Source organism: Notolepis coatsorum (assembly GCF_963971535.1).
Source record: "Notolepis coatsorum genome assembly, chromosome: 1".
Taxonomy (NCBI): Eukaryota; Metazoa; Chordata; class Actinopteri; order Aulopiformes; family Paralepididae; genus Notolepis; species Notolepis coatsorum.
In genome coordinates this window covers 33,452,720-33,473,224 of record NC_140165.1, presented here as the reverse complement: position 1 = coordinate 33,473,224, position 20,505 = coordinate 33,452,720, and the positions used below count along the sequence as shown (strand labels likewise).

Below are 20,505 nucleotides of genomic sequence, written 5' to 3'. Positions count from 1 at the left end.
ACACACACACACACACACACACACACACACACACACACACACACACACACACACACACACACACACACACACACAGTCAGACACACACCACACAGACACACACACAGACACACACAGACACACACACACACACACACACACACACACACACACACACACACAAACACACACACACAGGGCGGACAGCGATAGTGAACCAGGTGAAGTGAAGGTAATGTGTTAATCAGTGTTTTTACTGATGACTGCAGAATTCCTTGGACTTTGTTTCAAAGACGCATTCCACAGCTCCGGTGTGGGAACATTTTGTGTTTCAGCCAGATGGGAGAGGAGAGCCCGTTAACACGAACAAGTCGCTATGCCCACTTTGTTTAAAAACAATGGCGACGAAAAGGGTCAATATACAACTATCCTAAAAGCTCATCTAATAACCATCCTGTCCAGGTTTCTGAGCTAGGAACAAAAAACTCATTCGGAGGAGAGGGGGCCCCTCTTCCCGGCGGTTGGCTATTACCGATCTTTCCCCGAGTGCAAAGTGGCAGACGCTCACAGATAGTGTAGCCGGTGTGATCTCGCTCTGCATTGTGTTTGTTTCGATTCGACCCCTGTTAAGTAGGGATGCCCCGATCACGTTTTTTGCCACCGATCACCGATCGTCGTGAGCCATATCGGCCGATACCGATCCGATACCGATCGTTTTTGATTAAAAAGAAATTAAAAATTATTTTATATAAAACGTTTTTTTTTTTTTTTTTTTTAAATAAAATATATATATTATATAATTAGACTTGTACTTGTATTATCTGCGAGACATCGCCACCACGCAACAAGTCAAAATGCTCGCTATCTGCAAACAGCTCCACTGTCTGTGTGTACTCTAGTAGCCCTAGCTCCAAAAAGGATTCTCCGGCGCTGCAGCGGGACCCTATTGCCTTGGTAACGTTATGCTTTGGTCATTTCACATTCAGCAAGCCCTCAGCTCGAATACGCATTCAATCAATGTTATAAGACATTGATATCAGGAGCTATCTGTAGCTACTGCTAGCCCGGTAGATAACGTTAAGACAATTTAGTTTACTGGGACAGATGGATCAACGTGAGCTAGCTAAGCTAGCTAACGAGGGACCGGAGGTATTATGCACTCGAGTAGACTATTGCTGGAGCATTTGTTGATATCAGCAGCTATCAGTAGCTAGCCAGCTAGATACCGTTAGACAATGCCTCGTCATGTATTAAACTAAAAGTGAATAGTTGACTGGGTCATTGTTTAAACAGTAACGTTAGCTCTTGGAGGTCCGATATAGACTAGAGCAGATGGAAGTAAACAAGCCAAATGATAGCTTCCGATTGGTCATTTGCTTTTTTTCTCATGAAACCAGTCACGTCACTCTACTGTGATTGGACCTAGTGCGATGTGGGACTTGTAGTTTTTTAATGATCTCGCGGCGGAGAAAAAAAAGACGAGCGGCTATAATCTGTACTCGCACAAGAGTATCGTTATGAAGTTATGAACTACACGTCTACACGCCACATGGCGGCTAGATGACGTTAAGACAACTATTTAGTTCAATCGGACATTTCGTTTTGAACCGTGAACTAACGTCAGCTAACGCAAGCTAACGGAGATATCAACATGGGCTACTAGACTTCCTGGGGCATTTGTTGATATCCGGAGCTATCAGTAGCTAGCCGGCTAAATACCGTTAGACAATGCCTACTAAAAGTGAATAGTTGACTGGGTAATTTTGTTTAAACAGTAACGATAGCTAGGTAGCTAACGTTAGCTCAGGTCGAATGCACTATCTAGACTCAGCAGAGGAGGTCCGCCTCCTCTGTGTTTACAAACTCTACACGGGTACGGGCGGGGCTAGGGAGGAGGAGCAGTTTGCAGGTCCTGTGCGTCTGAGACAAGCGAGTGAGATATCCACTTGATCAGTTTCCGCGATCGGCGAATATGACTAATTATCGGAATTCCCCGATCGCATATTTATACTGATTATCGGCCGATAACGATCGGTGGCCGATCGATCGGGGCATCCCTACTGTTAAGGGATCGCCCTGAGTGGGAGTTGAACCCCGGTCTCCCGCACCGCGGGCGACATGGCAGACCACTGTACCAAGAGGTGAATTCACTTCTTGCTACTAGGTCTGGATGCCTCTGGGGAGTGAGTTTACTTGCAGTACCGCTTAACGTCCACAGCCACTTCACTTACTGTACCTCGTGACTGTGGATAGACTGCGGTACCTCCGTTACACTCACCCCCCTAAACTCACTCCACCCAGGGCATCCGGGTCACGGCACCACGTGTAGCCGGTGTGATCTTACTCTGCATTGTGTTTTTCGATTCGACCCCTGTTAAGGGATCGCCCTGAGTGGGAGTTGAACCCCGGTCTCCCGCGTTGCGGGCGGCATCACAGTCCACTATACCAAGAGGTGAATTCACTTCTTGCTACTGGGTCTGGATGCCTCTGGGGAGTGAGTTTACTTGCAGTACCGCTTAACGTCCACAGCCACTTCACTTACTGTACCTCGTGACTGTGGATAGACTGCGGTACCTCCGTTACACTAGCATAACTTATAATGCTCAGTGGCATAAAATGGTCTTAAAATGACAATAATATTGTTTATCGCAATTATTTCTGGGACAATATATTATTCAACAAAAGTCGTGACACGCTTCGTCTAGACGGAACACGCTGATAGCGTCTCGGTATTCAGTCGATTCTTTTCCTTATCGAGCCATGGCACGCCGATGTCCCAAATGCCTAAATGATAACAACCACCACACATCCATATACTGCAGTGCATTCTCTGTTTTTTGGACTGTATTCTACAGTTTGTGTGATCTGATGGGTTGGAATTTACCCTGTGGGGGGGCTGCTGCCTCAGCATCCAGACATCGGAGAGAAACAATAGGGCCATCTGATCCGCTCGTGGTGGTGGTTCTGGGGGGGTGGCGCTAAAGAACCGGGAGTGGGAGAGCGGGTTTCGGATCAGGGGAAAGAGTGTGTCATTTGTCTCCTCCGTCTGGGAGAAAGGGCGAGGGTGTCCTCGTCGACAACAAAGGGGATCCTTGTGGTCGGGATGAGAGACAGGGCAGCGCAAAGTCTCCGCCAGGGGTCAGAGGTCACGGCCAGACGCCCCCCCCCCCCCCAGCCCCTCTCAGTGAACAAAGTCACTTCCAGTGACGCCACGGCTGTAACAGTGAACGGGTGGCGGTAATTAAATCTTCCATCGGCCTGCAAATGATGAGCAGAGACAGAGGGTTGGGGGGGGGGGGGGGGGGTTCATGCGAGCGGGGAATTACCCCTTCCTTTTGTTCAGCAAGGTTCACCGTAGTTCACTGAAAGACGAGTGAGAAGCATGAGTGTTTATGAAGACTCCCTGCGTGTTTGAACAGGTCTAGCCATCGCAGTAGCTTTTGGCTGGGTAGAGAGGTCCGTGTAGCAAAAATAGGCAACTCTCAGTGATACCAAGTATGGGCAAATGTGACAGAGAGATGAATTGAGGCTGAGAGAGACCAGACGGCTGGTCCACAGCGGCACTCATTTCGGACCAGAAGTCTGCGTGGAAAGTAACAATAGTTGGTTTGGATCTCAGCCAAGTGAACCTAACTGTGTTTCCAAACCAGTTCAAATGCCATTACAAAACTGGAGAGGGGGGCGGGGAGCTGAACTAATTTATGATGTCACAATGAACTGAGCATGTTGCTTTCTTCCCCCTGATCCTCTGTCAGTCAGCTGTAATTGGCTGTGCTCTGGGCCTAGCCAAACATGGATTAAGGGCTGACTTGGGAACAGAGGAGAGCATAGATTTGCCAGCTGTGTCGCCTCTGTTAGAAGTGTTAACTGATGGGCAGTGTTTCCCCCCTGTTCAGTAGCTCACAGGCCAGTTGGTTCAGTCCCAAGAGGATAGAATCACAGCTGGGAGAGTCAGCAGTTGAACCCATTGGCGTTTGAGCAGGGGGGTGGGGGGGTGACGACAGGTTCGCTTGGACATTAGGCTTGCCAAATCAGACTTGCCAAATTAAATGTAATTTCTTCCCTAAGGGGTTGTTTAGGGTTTTAATGGTTAAAGATATTCTCTTAGTTAGACGGAGACCCTCGTCTTAAACCACAGAGAATACAGTGGTTTGTACACAGTTGCCCTAATCCGTCTTTCTTTCATGAGGAGCTGCTACAGTTTTCAGATGCAAAGGAAATGTTGATATGCACCGTTGAAGCAGAACACGTTTTTCAGAGCGTTCTCTATACACTTCACTGCACAAGAGACGAAAACAACAACCAGGTTTATTGAAATGGGTAGAAACTCATGTGTTTATTTGGGGCCATACAGTTGAAGTCATTTTTCAATGTCCTTTGATGTGGGTTGGGTATATTTTAGTTGAATTCCCTTCTTAGAGTACCTTGCATACTTTGTCAGGGTTAACAACAGTCTAACATGCAGCCATCCCAGTTCCTATGAGACAGTAAAATAGAAGGTTATATTTTACATCTTGTTAAAGTGTTATTCAGGTCTTTTTTAAAGGTGCACTATGCAATTTCTGAGGAGGGGGATTTGTTTGCAGAGCCAGCAAAAGACATTTGCTGTAATTAGAATTATTCTATCCTGTGTCATCATAATTGAAAAGAAAATAATTTGTAGGCACTGTGAACCATATTTATTTATATTTGTTTATTAAAAAAAACGTTGGCCCTGCTTTTTGTAAACGCCATTAATGAAACAGTAACCTTTCAGGAAGCTTTCTAGCTTCTAGCTACAGTAACAGTGTTCCAGGTATCCAATCTTCCTGTTTATCTAGTTATGAAATGATACCTTAGCAATTCACTTCTCTGACTCTCACAAAACTACATAGTGCACCGTTAAGGCCTTACTCGCTCTGTCAAGGTCAGCATGTCTCTCCTGGTTGATCTACCTGTATGATAAACTCTATTGAAGCTTATCACAATTGCGAGATGTACACAGGTAAATGTAATGGGGATACAATATCTACGTGTGGCAACTCAAAAATACAATACACAAATATTCCAAATAATTTTGCAATGTTAATGTGCATGTTTTAACTCACATTAATGTGCATGTAAATGTGTGTGGTTTCATCATCCAGCTCCCATCCAGACCGAAAGGTCCTCATCATAACACCCATATGTCTTGTCTGAACAACACTGATGCAAATGAGCAAACCTTTTACACCTCTCAGTGACTGTAGAGGTGCAGGCAGAGATGCTGGTATTATTAACAGTACATCATAACAGGATAATAGGCAACGGCCCCTTATGGAAAAGTATCATGGTATTTAAAAAGAAAAGTACAATAGTGGTTTCCATCATTAGACATTACAGAAGTACCATATTACCACCAGTATCATAGTTTTTTATTAGATTATACCATGATATTAAGCACAGAAGTGGAAGCTACCATGGTGATATGACTTCTACCACAGCAATACCATGCTAAAGTATTTATACAATGGCCGGTATTAAAAACTAAAATTACCAACAAACTACCATTATACTATATTTGTTTGTAAAGAAGATGTCACCCCACAATGCAAAGCATCTAACATATTTGCTTTGGCTGTCACTTCAACTTGATTAAAAGAACATGCCAACATTATGGTAAATGTGCTTACCGTCTTCTCCAGAGTCAGACAAGAAGATAGATATCTATTGCCGCTCTGTGTGTTCACTAGAATGCTCTCCGGTGGCATTGCAAGCTAGCCTAGCTTAGCACAAATTAATGGAAGCGAATACGGACCACTAGCCTAACCTGGTGTTTTTGGACAATAGCTAGGCTAAGGATCCGTATCCGCTTCCTGTCATTTCTGCTAAGCTAGGCTAGCTTGCAGCCGGATAGCATTCTACTGAACGCAAAGAGAGGAAATTGGTATACCTTCTTGTCTGACTCTGGAGAAGATGGTAAGCATATTTCCTATAATGTTTGCGTGTTCCTTTAACTAAAGGGTGAAACTGTGCTGCATTGCACTGTGGGGCAACCCAGAAGGACTGAATGATGTCAAACACAGGGACAGATATACCTGTACGGTTGACCATTGGTATTGAAATGATTGATGCAGTGCAGGTGAGCTAAGTAGGCCTTCTATAAAGAAGAAGAGGAGAAGAGAACCCCATGCTTGAAGGAGAGAAGACAAGGAAACATTTTGTAATCAAGCATCAGGTCCTCATTCTACCTTCTTGCTTCCTTCTGCTTTTAAACCATAGCATCAGAGGTAGAAAGGACTGGTTTAAGTAGATCCTGGAGAATTCAAGGGCAGCTGTTTTGGTCTGAAGTACTACTTGTATCAAACTTATTTCTCAGTCTATTATGCTGACAACGCTGGGTGGCATCTCTCAACATAATATGTGTATTCATTGTCACCTTGACAGGCCCGACAGTACAGTTGTAGCCCCTACTGTATTCACCCCTACTGTCGTTATCCACCGCTCTTCAGTGTTCACATGTAGACTGTCAAGAATAATCCCCATACAGTATATACATCCTATTCACCTCATCACGTTTGAACTGACATGTTAGTGTGGACATCTGGGACTGGTACGCCTATACTTATGTGATCATGTCAGCAAGCTACAGCTTATTGTACTCCCTCATGGTCTGTGTTCCCATGGACATCTGACACACACACAGACACACAAACCACACACACACACACACACACACACACACACACACACACACACACACACACACACACACACACACACACACACACAAACAGGAAATATATGACTCTCTCTGGACCTATCTTCTCATCTATCCAGGTCTTGGATTTCTTGGGGCATATGTAGACCCAGCCCACGATGGAAAACAGAGCCACAGCGCCTCCATAATCCCGTTTTATCTGAAAACACAGAAAGGCCTCGTCGATGCCTGCAGGGCTGTGAGACGCTTCTCTCTCACCAGATGCCTTTACAGCGTGGGGGAAAGGAAATCATGTTAGATGCGGAGACAGAGGCCAGAAGCCTTAGCCGCCCCAAATGGGGGGGTAATACGACCCCAATTGGGGTGGGGGTTGTTCCCACGTTCGCTAGCGGGTGGCATGCTAGCTTCCCACGTTCGCTGGCGCTTATCAGCTAGCTTGCATCTCTTTTGGAAAATGGCCTAAATTGGCATTGGAAGCACTGACCGCTGACTTTTGGCAAAGCTGCCAGTGTTAATGTCCCCGCGGCTGCTCAGTTCATTCATGGGATTTGGGACGAGGGATGTTTTGGCCACACAGTTGGATTTCATTCATTCCAAGGTGGGGTCTTATGTTGCAGTCACTCCAGGGAATTAGCAAAGCATTCGCATTTCCCATCTGTCCATCTTGTATTTCCGACTTAGTTCCAAACTTGCATGTGTTACGGCAGCGGTGGCTGAGCCCAATAGCAGAACACACAGTGAGAGAGAGAATGGAGTGGTTTAGGATATTTATTCCACAGGTACCAGGTGTCAATAGTACAACAGAGAAATGTGCAGAATGTGGTATTGGAGTGCTCGTCGTTCTCCTCTGGAACGTCCGGGCAGGCGGTGTCTCGATAGACGGCGTAGGCAGGCAGCGGGTTTCCTGGGCACAGGGAGAACAAAGATTAGAGAAGGGTCGGCAGTACTTAGAAGTGCAGCAAGGTAGGATACGTCCTCGTACCTAGGATGACTAGATAACACTCCGACTAAGGACGACAGGATCCGTGGGGTGATATAGTGGCTGCTGATGAGGGAATCCCTCACAGCCGCGCTGATTGATGTCCGTCTGGCAACGTGGGAACGCTGTAGCAGGAAGCTGCCCATATATGGGCGCAGCAGGATGGGGGCAGAGGAAGGCCCGGGCCTTGATTATGACAGCATGTCTGACTCAAGGAAACTATAAAGAATTAAGGAAGGGTCATCACGTCACTGTGTAGCGCTGCGCATGAACGCACATTGATGCCAAGTGTGCAAACTGGAAACCTTCGGTTTGCCCAACATTGAGTTGAATGGGATGACCATCTCCTCGTCATTTAAACAGGTTATTACCTCGGATGTCAGACAGAATCATCAGTAATTTGTTACATTGTTAATTAGCTTACGTTTCATATATTGGTTGATATATTTCCTCAGACACTTCGACGCGCTGCCTGGAGGAGCGTAAATTTAACCGGGAACCTCTGGATTACCAGATGACTGCTCTACCTCCTCTACCTCCCGAGCCACTGTCGCCCCCCGATAGCTGGTATTTTTTATTGTAATTTAGGCTTCAATAGAACTGCCACCAAAGTCTGGCACCAAGCAGAGCATAGAACGCTGGCATTCTGACATATTGACCCTTCCTTCTTTTATAGTTTCCTTGGTCTGATGGAGGAACTCTTAAATGAGTGCTGTGGTGTGAAACTTGGGGCGTAATGTTTTTAAAGGAACATGCCAACATTATGGGAAATTCCCTTACTGTCGTCTCCAGAGTCAGACAAGAAGATATATACCAGTTTCATCTCTGTGTGTTAGTTACCGTAAAACTTCAAATAAAAGCAGAGTCCCAAATAGACGCCTGTCCTAAATAAAGGTGGGGTGTTTTTACCTGTTTTGACAAATAAAGGCAGGTCTCAATGGAAAGAGCATAACCAGGATAAGAGCTTATTTGGGTTATTGTAAATGGGATATGATGTATACATGTGCCAAGACGATACAGTAAATAGCCTACCGGTTTCTTCTCTATGTGTTCAGTACAAAGCTATAATAGCCTAGCCTAGTACAATGAATGGAAGCGGACAGTACCGGTAGCCTAGCTTGGGTAACACCTAGGCTAACCGGTACTGTCCGCTTCCATTCATTGTGCTAAGCTAGGCTAACGTGCAGCCGGATAGCTTTCTATTGAAGGCATAGAGAGGAAACCGGTAGGCTATTTATCTTCTTGGCACATGTATACATCATATCCCATTTACAATAACCCAAATAAGCTCTTATCCTGGATATGACAAACCTGGATAAGATACCTGAGATATGCCGATATTAAAGGGGTATGTCAACCATTTTAAGAATTCACATTTCTTCCTGTGAGCCAGGGCAGTTCAGCCAGTATTTGTGAACATGCACCACTCTCCTAAAACTCAAAATCAAAGAGAGAACCCTCCACTTGGTGATGTCACTGGGATGTAAAATCTGGGGCTGCTCCATTGACAATGAATGGGGTTCTGACTTCATGAGGCCATACAGTGTTTGTGTGAGCTCTCACACCCAAAGGTCTGAACCAGAATTTAAATCTCATTTGGGTATAAGAGCTCACACAAACATTGAACAGAATTAAATTAAAATGGGTGGCATTCCCCAACAAACCGAGTGCCGTTCAGCTCCAATTGGAACAGATATCTCCAAATCTAGGCGGATCACACCAAAACGATCTGGATGGATAAATAGCACTCCGCTATTTAACAATTTGTGGTGAACTGTCCCTTTAACCTGGATATGAGCTTGTAGTGTACATGTAAAAGTGGTCTTCTCAATGTACTTCCAATGTGCCGGCCTCCCACAGGACAATCCCCTCTCGATTTGCGGACCAGGTGCATACAAAAAATGGCTTCCTCCTGGGTTGACGTCATTACATCATTACAGTTTATTTGTTTTCATATTCATCCCAAAGTGCGAAGGTCATCTGCTCATTCCAGCCCTAAAATGCTCGTTATCTTCTGTGGTGGTCCACACACACACACACACACACACACACACACACACACACACACACACACACACACACACACACACACACACACACACACACACACACACACACACACACACACACACACACACACACACACACACACACACACACACACACACACACACACACACACACACACACACACACACACACGCACACACACACACACACACACAGCTGGCTCTGCCCTTGTTTCCGTGGGAGATTATCCAATGGCAGGTGCGTTCAGTGGGAAGTGCTCAGCTGTAACTGATTCAGTTTTGCTTTATTACACTTTTATGTATTATTGCTTGAGTAGCTTCTTATGACAGACTCTCCTGACAATATATTTTAGCATTCAAAATGAAAAGAAAAAATACATTTCTTAAAATATATTTATAATTGACAGGAAAGAGAAGGCTGTTTTACATTATACAGTATTACAGATACATCTGACCTACTTTAATAATCAGTGCTGTATATTTTGTACATCATTACGAGGAAGACTATTTCAATGAGGCCATTGCGCTAACATGTTGTAAACTTTAAAGTTAGTTACCGTAAAACTTCAAATAAAAGCAGAGTCCCAAATAGACGCCTGTCCTAAATAAAGGTGGGGTGTTTTTACCTGTTTTGACAAATAAAGGCAGGTCTCAATGGAAAGAGCAGGAGCTCAGTCTTATCGGCCATCTTTTCCTGAGCACCACTGGGTATCTGCTGCGGTGAAGTGTTGATAATTAAATCATCCATAGGATTAGTAGACGAATACCCAGTTCTGTATTTGTTTTATTTTGATGTGTACATGCTGGTGCATACCGGTTTAAATAAATCAAATACATTTGATATTTCCCATCTTTGCTGAGCAAGATTTTTGTGCAAAGGAATTAGAGGCCTGTCCCATATAGACATCTGTCCCAAATAAATTGATTGAAGCAAATAAAAGCCTGGGCTAATAATTTATGTTTACTGTAAATGCATTCCAGTTAAATTCCTCAGTGTGCCATGTGATCACGTCATCCCCCTGGGTTAGAATCCAGCCCTGTGACCTTTGTTATCTCTCTCTCTCTCTCTCTCTCTCTCTCTCTCTCTCTCTCTCTCTCTCTCTCTCTCTCTCTCTCTCTCTCTCTCTCTCACGCCCGCATTTCATAATTTTACATTGTGCCGTGACTGCCGTCTAATAAAACGGCAGTGTCTTAAAACATGTTCAAACAAATCCATGGTTAAGTGTAACTTAAAGGAACACACCAACATTATGGGAGTCGGACAAGAAGATAGATAGCAATTTCCTCTCTGTGCGTTCAGTAGAAAGCTATCGGACTGCAAGCTAGCCTAGCTTAGCACAAATGAATGGAAGCCGATACGGATCAGCTAGCCTAACTTAAAACTCCGGGAGAGGTGTTTTTGGATAATGTCTAGGCTAGCCATTCCATATCCACCTCCATTCATTTGTGCTAAGCTAGGCTAGCTTGCAGCCGGATAGCTTTCTGAACGCACAGAGAGGAAATTGCTATCTATCTTCTTGTCTGACTCTGGAGAACACGGTAAGCACATTTCCCATAATGTTGGCGAGTTCTTTTAAGTGGTAAAGTAATGTACATCCCTCTGTATACATGTGTCAGTTTAGGCGGCTTCTGCATGTCTAATAGCTTTCTCTGACCTCTTTAAAGTCATACAAGCTGTATTCGAGTACTTCCTCTCCATTAAGAAACCTTGGGAAATTTCCATAATCTCTGACCCCTGCAACCCTTTAATGTACAGTTTAGACTCTTTGGTAAAACTTGTGTAAACGGAAACGTGTAGTTATAAATCTGTTGTGACAGGCCACCCTTGAGAGAACAGTGTCTGTTGGAACCGTCCGTGGATCCACACAGAGGTTCGTTCCCTAGTGGTGCTGAGATCCATGTGAATTTTAACGGTCAGTGCCTCACTATCCCTCCTGGCTGTTTCAGTCTGTGGGAACTATATTATTATGTGCCAAGTATTTCTCTTGTTATAAAAAAAAATATGAATAAACAAATAAGAAATCCCCACAAAGTCCCACTAGAATACTAGCTGGCTTTAGAAACTCCAAGTGCTACATTGCCATCGCAATCCTGCCTAAGTACCATCAAAGCTTGGCTTCATGAACTCTGATCCATTTTGTTCTGGGTATAATCAGAGGCTTTCACCTCCTCCTGTGAACCAAGTCTCTTCTGGCACCAATATAATCCAGGAATCCAGGCCGCCACCAAGTTATTTATTTACTCCAAACACTGTAAATACGGTTAGGAATAAAATAAACAATAGGTAAGATGATCAGGATATGGATGAATATGGTTATCACAAGTTGAATTCACATACAGTTAATTGATATCACAAGATAAAGATATACTTACATATATAAATATATGTGGCGTTTCCGTGTAGCTGGTCTTTTATTCCCAAATAATGTATGTAGTCATTCCATTCTAAAGCCCTTATGTCCTAGTGCTAGAAAATGGCTCTAGAAATGCAGTCATTCATTCATACATCTACATGTAAAGGATTAATAGACGTTACGTCAAACATATTGGTCTGTAGAGACTCTATCACATATGTCATACAGCAATCAATTAAGGAGACAATATGAAGGAGTATACTTGTCACAGACTACTAATCACTCCATGTTCATTACAGACTTGAGGAAACAGAAACCAGATGTGGGGTTCGTTCTCGACTAACAGCAGTTAATTGGCGGCTGTATGTCTTGAGGGTTTACCATTTGACCTGTGGAGGGCGGGGTCTGGGGAGCGTGGTTTAACCAATCATAAGTTAGTTTGTGTGTTTTTTCCCCATTGCATTATGATGACCGCAGCAGTCATCATCATGGCTGACCTTACTTGCACACCAATTAAGAAGAGGTTTTCTAACCTGTTGCTTGTCCTGCCCTCAGGCCTTTACCCCTTTGGGAATTAAGGTCGTTGTTTGGCCTACTTAGTTTCGCTACAGCATGAGAAAAAAGTCAGTGTGGCAAAATAACGACAGAGTTCACATGGCAACTACTGAAGCCATAATATCAATCACGAGGAAAAACGATAACTGCGTAGAGCTTTGGAGCATTGCCGACATGGTACATTCTGTTCTAAATATAATAGTATCATCAATCTAGTTGTAAAAAAGGTTTTAGCTGCATCATGAGAATAATGTGTAACCACTAACATTTCAACCATTTATTGCAGTTTCATTTGCAAAGAACTTGTGATTTGCTGATCATTTTCCAAGACATGTTCCCCGCTGCGGCGGGTGTGCGGGGTCCACAAAGCTCAGGGCTCCATCTCTGATTTCTATCTTTTGGAGACTGTGGTGCCTGTTCACAAAATATTGACTGAACTGCATGGGGCACAGGAATAACAAGACGTTTTCTTTATTGAAATGGGCGACTTTCCCCTTTAAGTCCCCGTTCCCCTAACCTCTTCGGAGCTCGATGTAGTTTCTGATGGAACAGTGTAGCTTAAAGGGACGTTTTGCCCATTTTTTTTTACCTGAATTCCATCGTTCTGTGAGAACGGGACGTTAAACGCACCAACAGGTTCTGTGTCTGAACAGGCTGCATCGCCCCCCTCCCTGAGAAGCGCAGCCGGGATGACGCTATTTCCTCAATTACTCTCGTCTGCAGTAGAACCGACTGGAGGAAATAGCGTCTGCAGTTCAGAGGTCTGCCCCGGGTGACGTCATCCGGCAGAGTTTCTCAGGCGGGAGTTCGGCGATGCGGCCAAACTCTCAAGACACAGAACACGTTGGGAAGTTTTACGTCCAATTATCACATGTCCTCCTCACGACAGGACGATAGGCCTATGGTTGAAAATCGGGGCGAAGTGGTCCTTCACAACTGAGAGGTGTTGATGATTTCCCTGTCTCCCCCCTTTTCCCCCCCTGACAGAGGAGAGCGGCGTATCTCTGCTCCAGCTCATCGGAGACCCGCCTTCCGACGCCATCACCAGGACCTTTGGGCCAAACGGCGGCGACGCCTACATCTTCGGCCGGCAGGCGGCGGCGGGGCAGCCGGCCCTGTCCCACGTGCCCAACCCGTTCTACCGCCACTTCTCCCTGCTCTTCAACGTCAAGCCCGCCACCCGGGACGCCGCCGTCCTCTTCTCCATCGCCGACGGCTCCCAGAAGTTCATGTACATCGGCGTCAAGCTGAGCGCCGTGAGGTCGGGCCGCCGGAGGGTGCAGTTCTTCTACACGGAGCCCGACTCGGAGGCCTCGTACGAGGCCGCCAGCTTCGACGTGCCCGCCATGCTGGAGAGCTGGTCGCGCTTCTCGCTGTCCATCTTCGAGGACCAGGTCTCGTTCTACCAGGGCTGCGACTCGGAGCCGCAGGTGGTGAAGTTTGAGCGGTCGCCGGACGACATGGAGCTGGACGCCGGGGCGGGGATCTTCGTGGGACAGGCGGGCGGAGCCGATGCTGACAAGTATCAGGTTAGTGTGTGTGTGTGTTCTATAGTTTGGATCTAATTATTATTTGAATTTTATCCACTTTTTCTCCTATTTTTCTATTTTTCTCCCATCCCAATTTCATATTTCCAATTCTTCCCTCCCCTGTCTTGAACGTTGCTAGACTATGCCTCCCACTGGTCCGCTGTAGTGAGGATAGAAGCCTTGCATCACGTGTCCCCTCCGGTACACAAGGAGGCAGCCTGTCGCATCTTTTCACCAGACAGCTCGAACTCTCAGTGGCGAGGAGTAACGCGTGGGAGGCTCACACTGCCCCCGACACTTCCTGTTTCTGCTGTACAGGCGTCACCCAACCGACCTGTAGGAGTCGCTGTTCACAACGTCCGATCCCCACCCACCGGCTTTCCCACCCTCTAACACTGCCAATTGTGTTAGTATGACGGCCGGCTAAGCCGGTAGCAACGCCGAGAGCTGGGCTCGATACCAGCATCTCTTGCATTAGAGGCGAGCGCCTTGCCCACTGCACCACTCAGCTGCCCTTAGTTCGGATCTAATTGTGATGAAACATCGCACATAGACTGCCAGCAGGTAAGTTCTAGAATATTTTTCAAATTGATCAATGACAAGTATCTTATTTGAATACATTTTCATCATTGTCCAGATACAGTATAAAGTTACACGTTTTGAATGCAAGAGGGCAATACTACACAGGTTGCTGCTCAGAGCCATTACTCCACAAATTACTGCTCTCTCCCTCACTTGACGGAGTGCATATTTCATGCACTGGCCGAAAAAGAGATCCGACAGCGAATCTCTTAGTTACACAATCAACATTGTGCTGTCAGAACAGTTTCATGTTTGTAAGTATTTATTAGTGTTCGCTATTATGGCCAACTGTCTTCTGTCATCTAGTTCTAATCAGAAAAAGCCTATGTTATTAAAAGTTGATAAATCTAGTTATCTTTTTTTCACCAAATCTTAGTTACAACAAGATTGTGTTAGCTAGGTTAGGCAACGTCGTGTTTCAAGGTGAAGTATTTAGAATATTTGCTATTTGGCTGAATGAGATGGCTGGTCTACATTAAGGACAGAACGCATGCAGTCAACACACATTAGGGGCAGAAGACACGGCCTCTGGAGGAGGAGAGAATCCAAACCTGGAGATTGTTTTACTTTTTTAACAAGTGAAATACAAATACTTTATTTAAGATTTAAGAGACCGCTCATGGCTATAGAGGTAGAGTTGGATGTGGAACATTGTCAAGTGCACCGCTGCGGTTCGTAAGCAGAGACGTCTCGGTGGTTCAGTGAGTGGTGAGTGAGCGGCGGAACACAGCTGTCGGACAGCAGTAACACAGTTGAGGTGTCTTGCTCCATGACAGGAACGAAATATAAACCATGCCCTAAAAAACACATTTTCATAGCTGATGTCAACCAGATGGGTAGAGCTTTGCCTGCTTGTGCGGCTGTAGGCTTCTCCAGGCCTGGACTGGCCATCGGGAGCACCGGGACCGCTGAGTGGAAGTTGGAAGTGCCTTGAAGGCAACTCTACATTACCTACATAAGCTGTTATAATAATAATAATAATAATAATAATAATAATAATAATAATAATAATAATAATAATAATAATAATAATAATAATAATAATAATAATAATAATAATAATAATAATAATAACTTGGTTTTATATAGCGCCCTACAAAAGACCCAAGGTCGCCTTACATATGTCACTACCCACTTTCAAAAACACTCTCAAAAAACACCTACGGGAGACTGCAATTCGAAACTGGCCCCTGTAAATGTCCTAACACAACCCCCTCCAATGTACAGTAAATTACCAAGTATGGTCTTGTCAATATTCCAATGTACAGTTTTGCTTGTACAGTTGTACAGTGTCCCGCACCCACCCACCCCTCCTACCCAACCTCCCCCCCCCCACTCCTACCCAACCTCCCCCCACCCACCCAACCACCTCCAATGTACAGCCCCCCCCCCCCCCCCCCCCCCCCCCCCCCCACCTACCCAACCTCCTCCAATGTACAGTTTCTACGTCAAATGTATATACTCTTTTTTCTGGACTCTTTTCGTATCACAAACAGTACTGTATTTGCAAATCTGGTATGTCATAAATGTATAGATGTAACAGCACTGTCTACCTGTATGTCATGTATGTCATATATGTTACGATGAATTGAAAATGGGGGACCCTGATGTAAACAAGATGAAAGTCTTTCTCTGGTCTGCATCCCCTTAACAATTGTATGTATTGAGATGTACTGTACTGTACCGTACCCATTCTGCAATCTGTTAATAAAGTTTTCAATCAATCAATCAATCAATGTAAATTTTTAAGTTATTGTTGTTCATTTGTTATGTTAATTTGTTTACATTTTCACACTTCATTCAACACCCTGCACCCACCACTGATGAAATGAAGTCCACACCTCATTTAAAAATGTTTATGTAGGCATAAAGTTACAGTATTTATTTTATTATTTGATGAATATTGGTTAAACGTTGTCCTAAGAGTAGATTGTACTAAGCAGTTTGTGATTCTCATGCACTAAAATTCACCAGAATGCAGGAAGTGAAGTCTTTGTAACTAACATGTTCCTAGTGGGGCCCCCCTGACTGGGGCTGTATTTCCCAGCCTGAATGATCTTCCCAGTCTGGCCCTGGGCATCTCTCTGAGTGCCCTTTTAGTTTTATTTTACGCTTACTGAATAGAGGGTACTATTTCATCAGCCAACACCTCCTACCCCTCCAAAAATAAATATAATAAATACTAGCAATTTAACAATTGCTTCTATTGTTTACTGCTGGATGCACTGCAACTCCAGCTGTAATTGTACAATTACAAAATAAATCATGTACAATTCCCCTAATGATGAGAATGTCAACAGAGGAAATGGACATGTCATAGTTATAGTCATATTTATCAACTTTTCTTTTTTTAATGGAGATAATGGGATTCCTGTCCCAAAGGACAGAAAAAGACTGAATAGAACACTCTGTGCTACAACAGCAGGTGTCTGTGCATGTGTGTGTGTGCGTGTGTGTGTGTGTGTGTGTGTGTGTGTGTGTGTGTGTGTGTGTGTGTGTGTGTGTCTGCGTGTGTGTGTGTGTGTCTGTGTGTGTGTGTCTGTGTGTATGTCTGTGTGTGTGTGTGTGTGTGTGTGTGCCAGACTCGTCCCTCTTTAACAGCTCCCCGCTGCGTCTCTCCTCACGGTCGGTGGCAACAAGGACGGCCAATTTAACTCTCCCTGCTACCCTGTGAATCTATTACTTGACCTCTCTCACATTTGACCTCTGCCGTGTGCCCCATCAGTGACCCTGCTGACCACATGCGCAGTCAGATGGACCTTGAAGAGGAAATGTGTTCATCACAGGGCAAATGGTTTCTTCAGTCAACTGTATTAATACTGTATTAATACAGCTCTGTGAGATGGTGAGAAATCTAGATCTAAATTTGTTTGCACATAATCTCACACACATCCAAAAACCCTAAACAATTTTATATACAGTAAATTACTTTGAATATGGCCACCAGTGACCAGGGACATTGAATCCTTGTGTTGTGTTAATTACAGCACCATAGTGTACAGTAGATGAATAAATAACAATACCTCGTCTTATAGGGACTACTACCTTATCATTTCATTGAGCTGTAATTAACACAACACAAGGATTCAATGTCCCTGATGACATCACTGGTGGCTATATTCTAACACATTGACTGTGTACACAGTTTTTGGATGTGTATGAGATTATGTGCAAAATAAATCTGCATTGTTTTTGGTGAAGTGCCCCTTTAGCAGTTCCTGGAAAGCCATACGCAAAGGCCTCGATACATTCTTCATGTTCACCATTTCACTGAGCTGTAGCTCACAGAGGACCTGACATGGACAACACACACAGACACTGTGTTAAAAAAGGGCGAAGCAGCGCCTCTACCACCTGAGACAACTCAGGAAATTCAAAGTATCAGGGAAAATACTCCAGTCCTTCTACTCTGGGGCTGTGGAGAGCATCCTGACTGGGAACATCGCTGCCTGGTTTGGCAACTGCACTGCCCAGGACAGGAAGGCTCTACAGAGAGTAGTGCGCTCAGCAGAGCATACTACGGGTACTGCACTACCACCACCCCTGCAGGACTTATAGAACAGGAGGTGCAAATCCAGAGCCTGCAGAATAATAAAGGACCCCCACCACCCCAACAATAGCCTTTTCAAGCTGCTGCGGTCAGGCAAGCGCCTCTGTATAAATGCAGCAAGAACAGAGAGACTCAGACTCAGCTTCTTCCCCCAGGCCACTACAGGTCACAAAAAACAAAGGTCACGTTAAAAAACATAACTGTATGTTTTTGTATAGTATAGTTAGTATAGTATAGTTACATATACTGTAGCATACTGTAACTGTATATTGTATAGTAGTGTATATAGGACTCATTACCTTTCATTTGTAAGCTTAGCATTGTATTGTATTTTATCTTAGTACCTTTTATCATGTCTACTTATTATCTATTCTATTTTATTCTATTACTATTTGTATTTTAAATTTTTTTTGCACAATCAAGGCGGGCATGGCCACCTTCATTTCACTACATGTCTTGTGTATGTATCTGACTAATAAATCTCTTGAATCTTGTGAGGGGAGTGGCTGGGCTGGTTGTAGGGGGGTATTGTTCATGCCCCGGCCCAAACTGGCAGAAGTGTTCAAATCTGGCCTGCCTTTGAGAGTGTTTTTCTCAGCTTTATTCATCTAGAAAAAAGACTGTTTTACAAGATTCAAATTAGCACATCTTCTTCAGACATTCTCGGATTTCAATGTATGACACATAATTTGAAAGCTTACATTCTGTACTTTCACAATCTGGAAAAATCTGGAAAATGAAAATGGAGACGTGTGGCATCAATCGCTGGTCCCGGCCCCATATGGTAGAACTTTTAGTGGTCTGTCTGGGCTTTGTTCCCATCTCTTCTCTCTCACCATTCGATACCTCTCCAACATTCTATGACGGTCCAACAGCAAAGCCTTTTGTGTTCCCTCCACGCCGCCAAGAAGATAAAGTAGGCTAAAAGTGCTCTTGACATGTGTCATAAAATCTGCAGTACATAGAACCAGGCCATATCATGTTTAACAAGACCCACCACTGCTAGAGATGTGAAAAGGACACTTCACCAAAAAACAAGGCTTGACTTGACTTGACTTGAATGCTGATTTATTTTGCACATAATTTCACATGCATCCAAAAACTCTGGTTTTGCACACATACATTTAGTTTTGACAGTTATTGAGAGTAAATTAGTTTGAATATGGCCACCAGTCGCCACCAATGTCAATCGGGGACATTGAATCCTGGTGTTGCATTGATTACAGCTCAATGAAATGATAAGGTACAGTAGCAGTCCCTATAAGACAAGGCTATTCTTTCATCTGCGTAATTGAATTGAAGGATTCAATGTCCCCGATGACATCACCGGTGGCCATATTCAAACTTGTTTACTCCCAATAACTCAAATGAAAGTGAAACTAAATGAATGTGTGAGATTATGCGCAAAATAAATCAGCATTGTTTTTTTTTGGGTGAAGTGGCCCTTTAAGTATCGGCTGATACTGAGTGAGCGCTGATCAGATACGTTACTTTTACTCAACAGCATGAACATGCAGAAAGAATAAATGTCTGTGTGTCATTGTCATTATTGACAATCCAACAAGCTCCTATATAGGTGATCGAGTCACTTTGCCTTGATTCTATTGACACGGCACATATGACTCTTCTTGCTATAGGACGTGAAATTCACAGATACAGATACTCTGTTTTTCTCCTGGAATCAGCCTGATCTCCGATACCGGTATCTCCATCAGTGCCTCCATATCTACTCCACAGGAAGTAGGATGTGGATCTGTGTGTGTGAGAGTCAGAACGCAGCCGAAACGCAGTGGCAAGGACAACTGACACAATAACCCACTGTCTGTTACACACTATGAATGGCATTAGTCATGTCTCGGGTTATTCTCACATGTTCCATCTGTTTGGGAGGTACAGTATAGTGTGGGAGGATGCATGTAATATGTCATGAGTCATAGCATGCAATTAGTGACCGAAAATAGCCTTGGTTCTCTCGCAGTTTAAAGGAAGTGGGTGAAAAGATTGTGCTATTTACTGTCCGTGTGTGTGTGTGTGTGTCTGTGTGTGTGTGTGTGTGTGTGTGTGTGTGTGTGTGTGTGTGTGTGTGTGTGTGTGTGTGTGTGTGTCTGTGTGTGTGTGTGTGTGTTTGTGTTTGTGTTTGTGTGTGTGTGTGTGTGTGTGTGTGTGTGTGTGTGTGTGTGTGTGTGTGTGTGTGTGTGTGTGTGTGTGTGTGTGTGTGTGTGTGTGTGTGTGTGTGTGTGTGTGTGTGTGTGTGTGATTTTAGGGTGT

General features: G+C 44.4%; 1 protein-coding gene across 1 annotated transcript in view; it reads left to right on the top strand.

Moving 5' to 3' along the window:
- The window catches only part of LOC311229684 (uncharacterized protein), a 79,424-nt gene that overhangs the window by 3,487 nt on the left and 55,432 nt on the right, over nucleotides 1–20,505 (top strand). Inside the window, exon 2 of the mRNA XM_084315759.1 lies at nucleotides 13,564–14,105. Coding sequence (XP_084171885.1) covers nucleotides 13,564–14,105 — 542 coding nt within the window. The remainder of the gene's footprint in view (nucleotides 1–13,563; nucleotides 14,106–20,505) is intronic.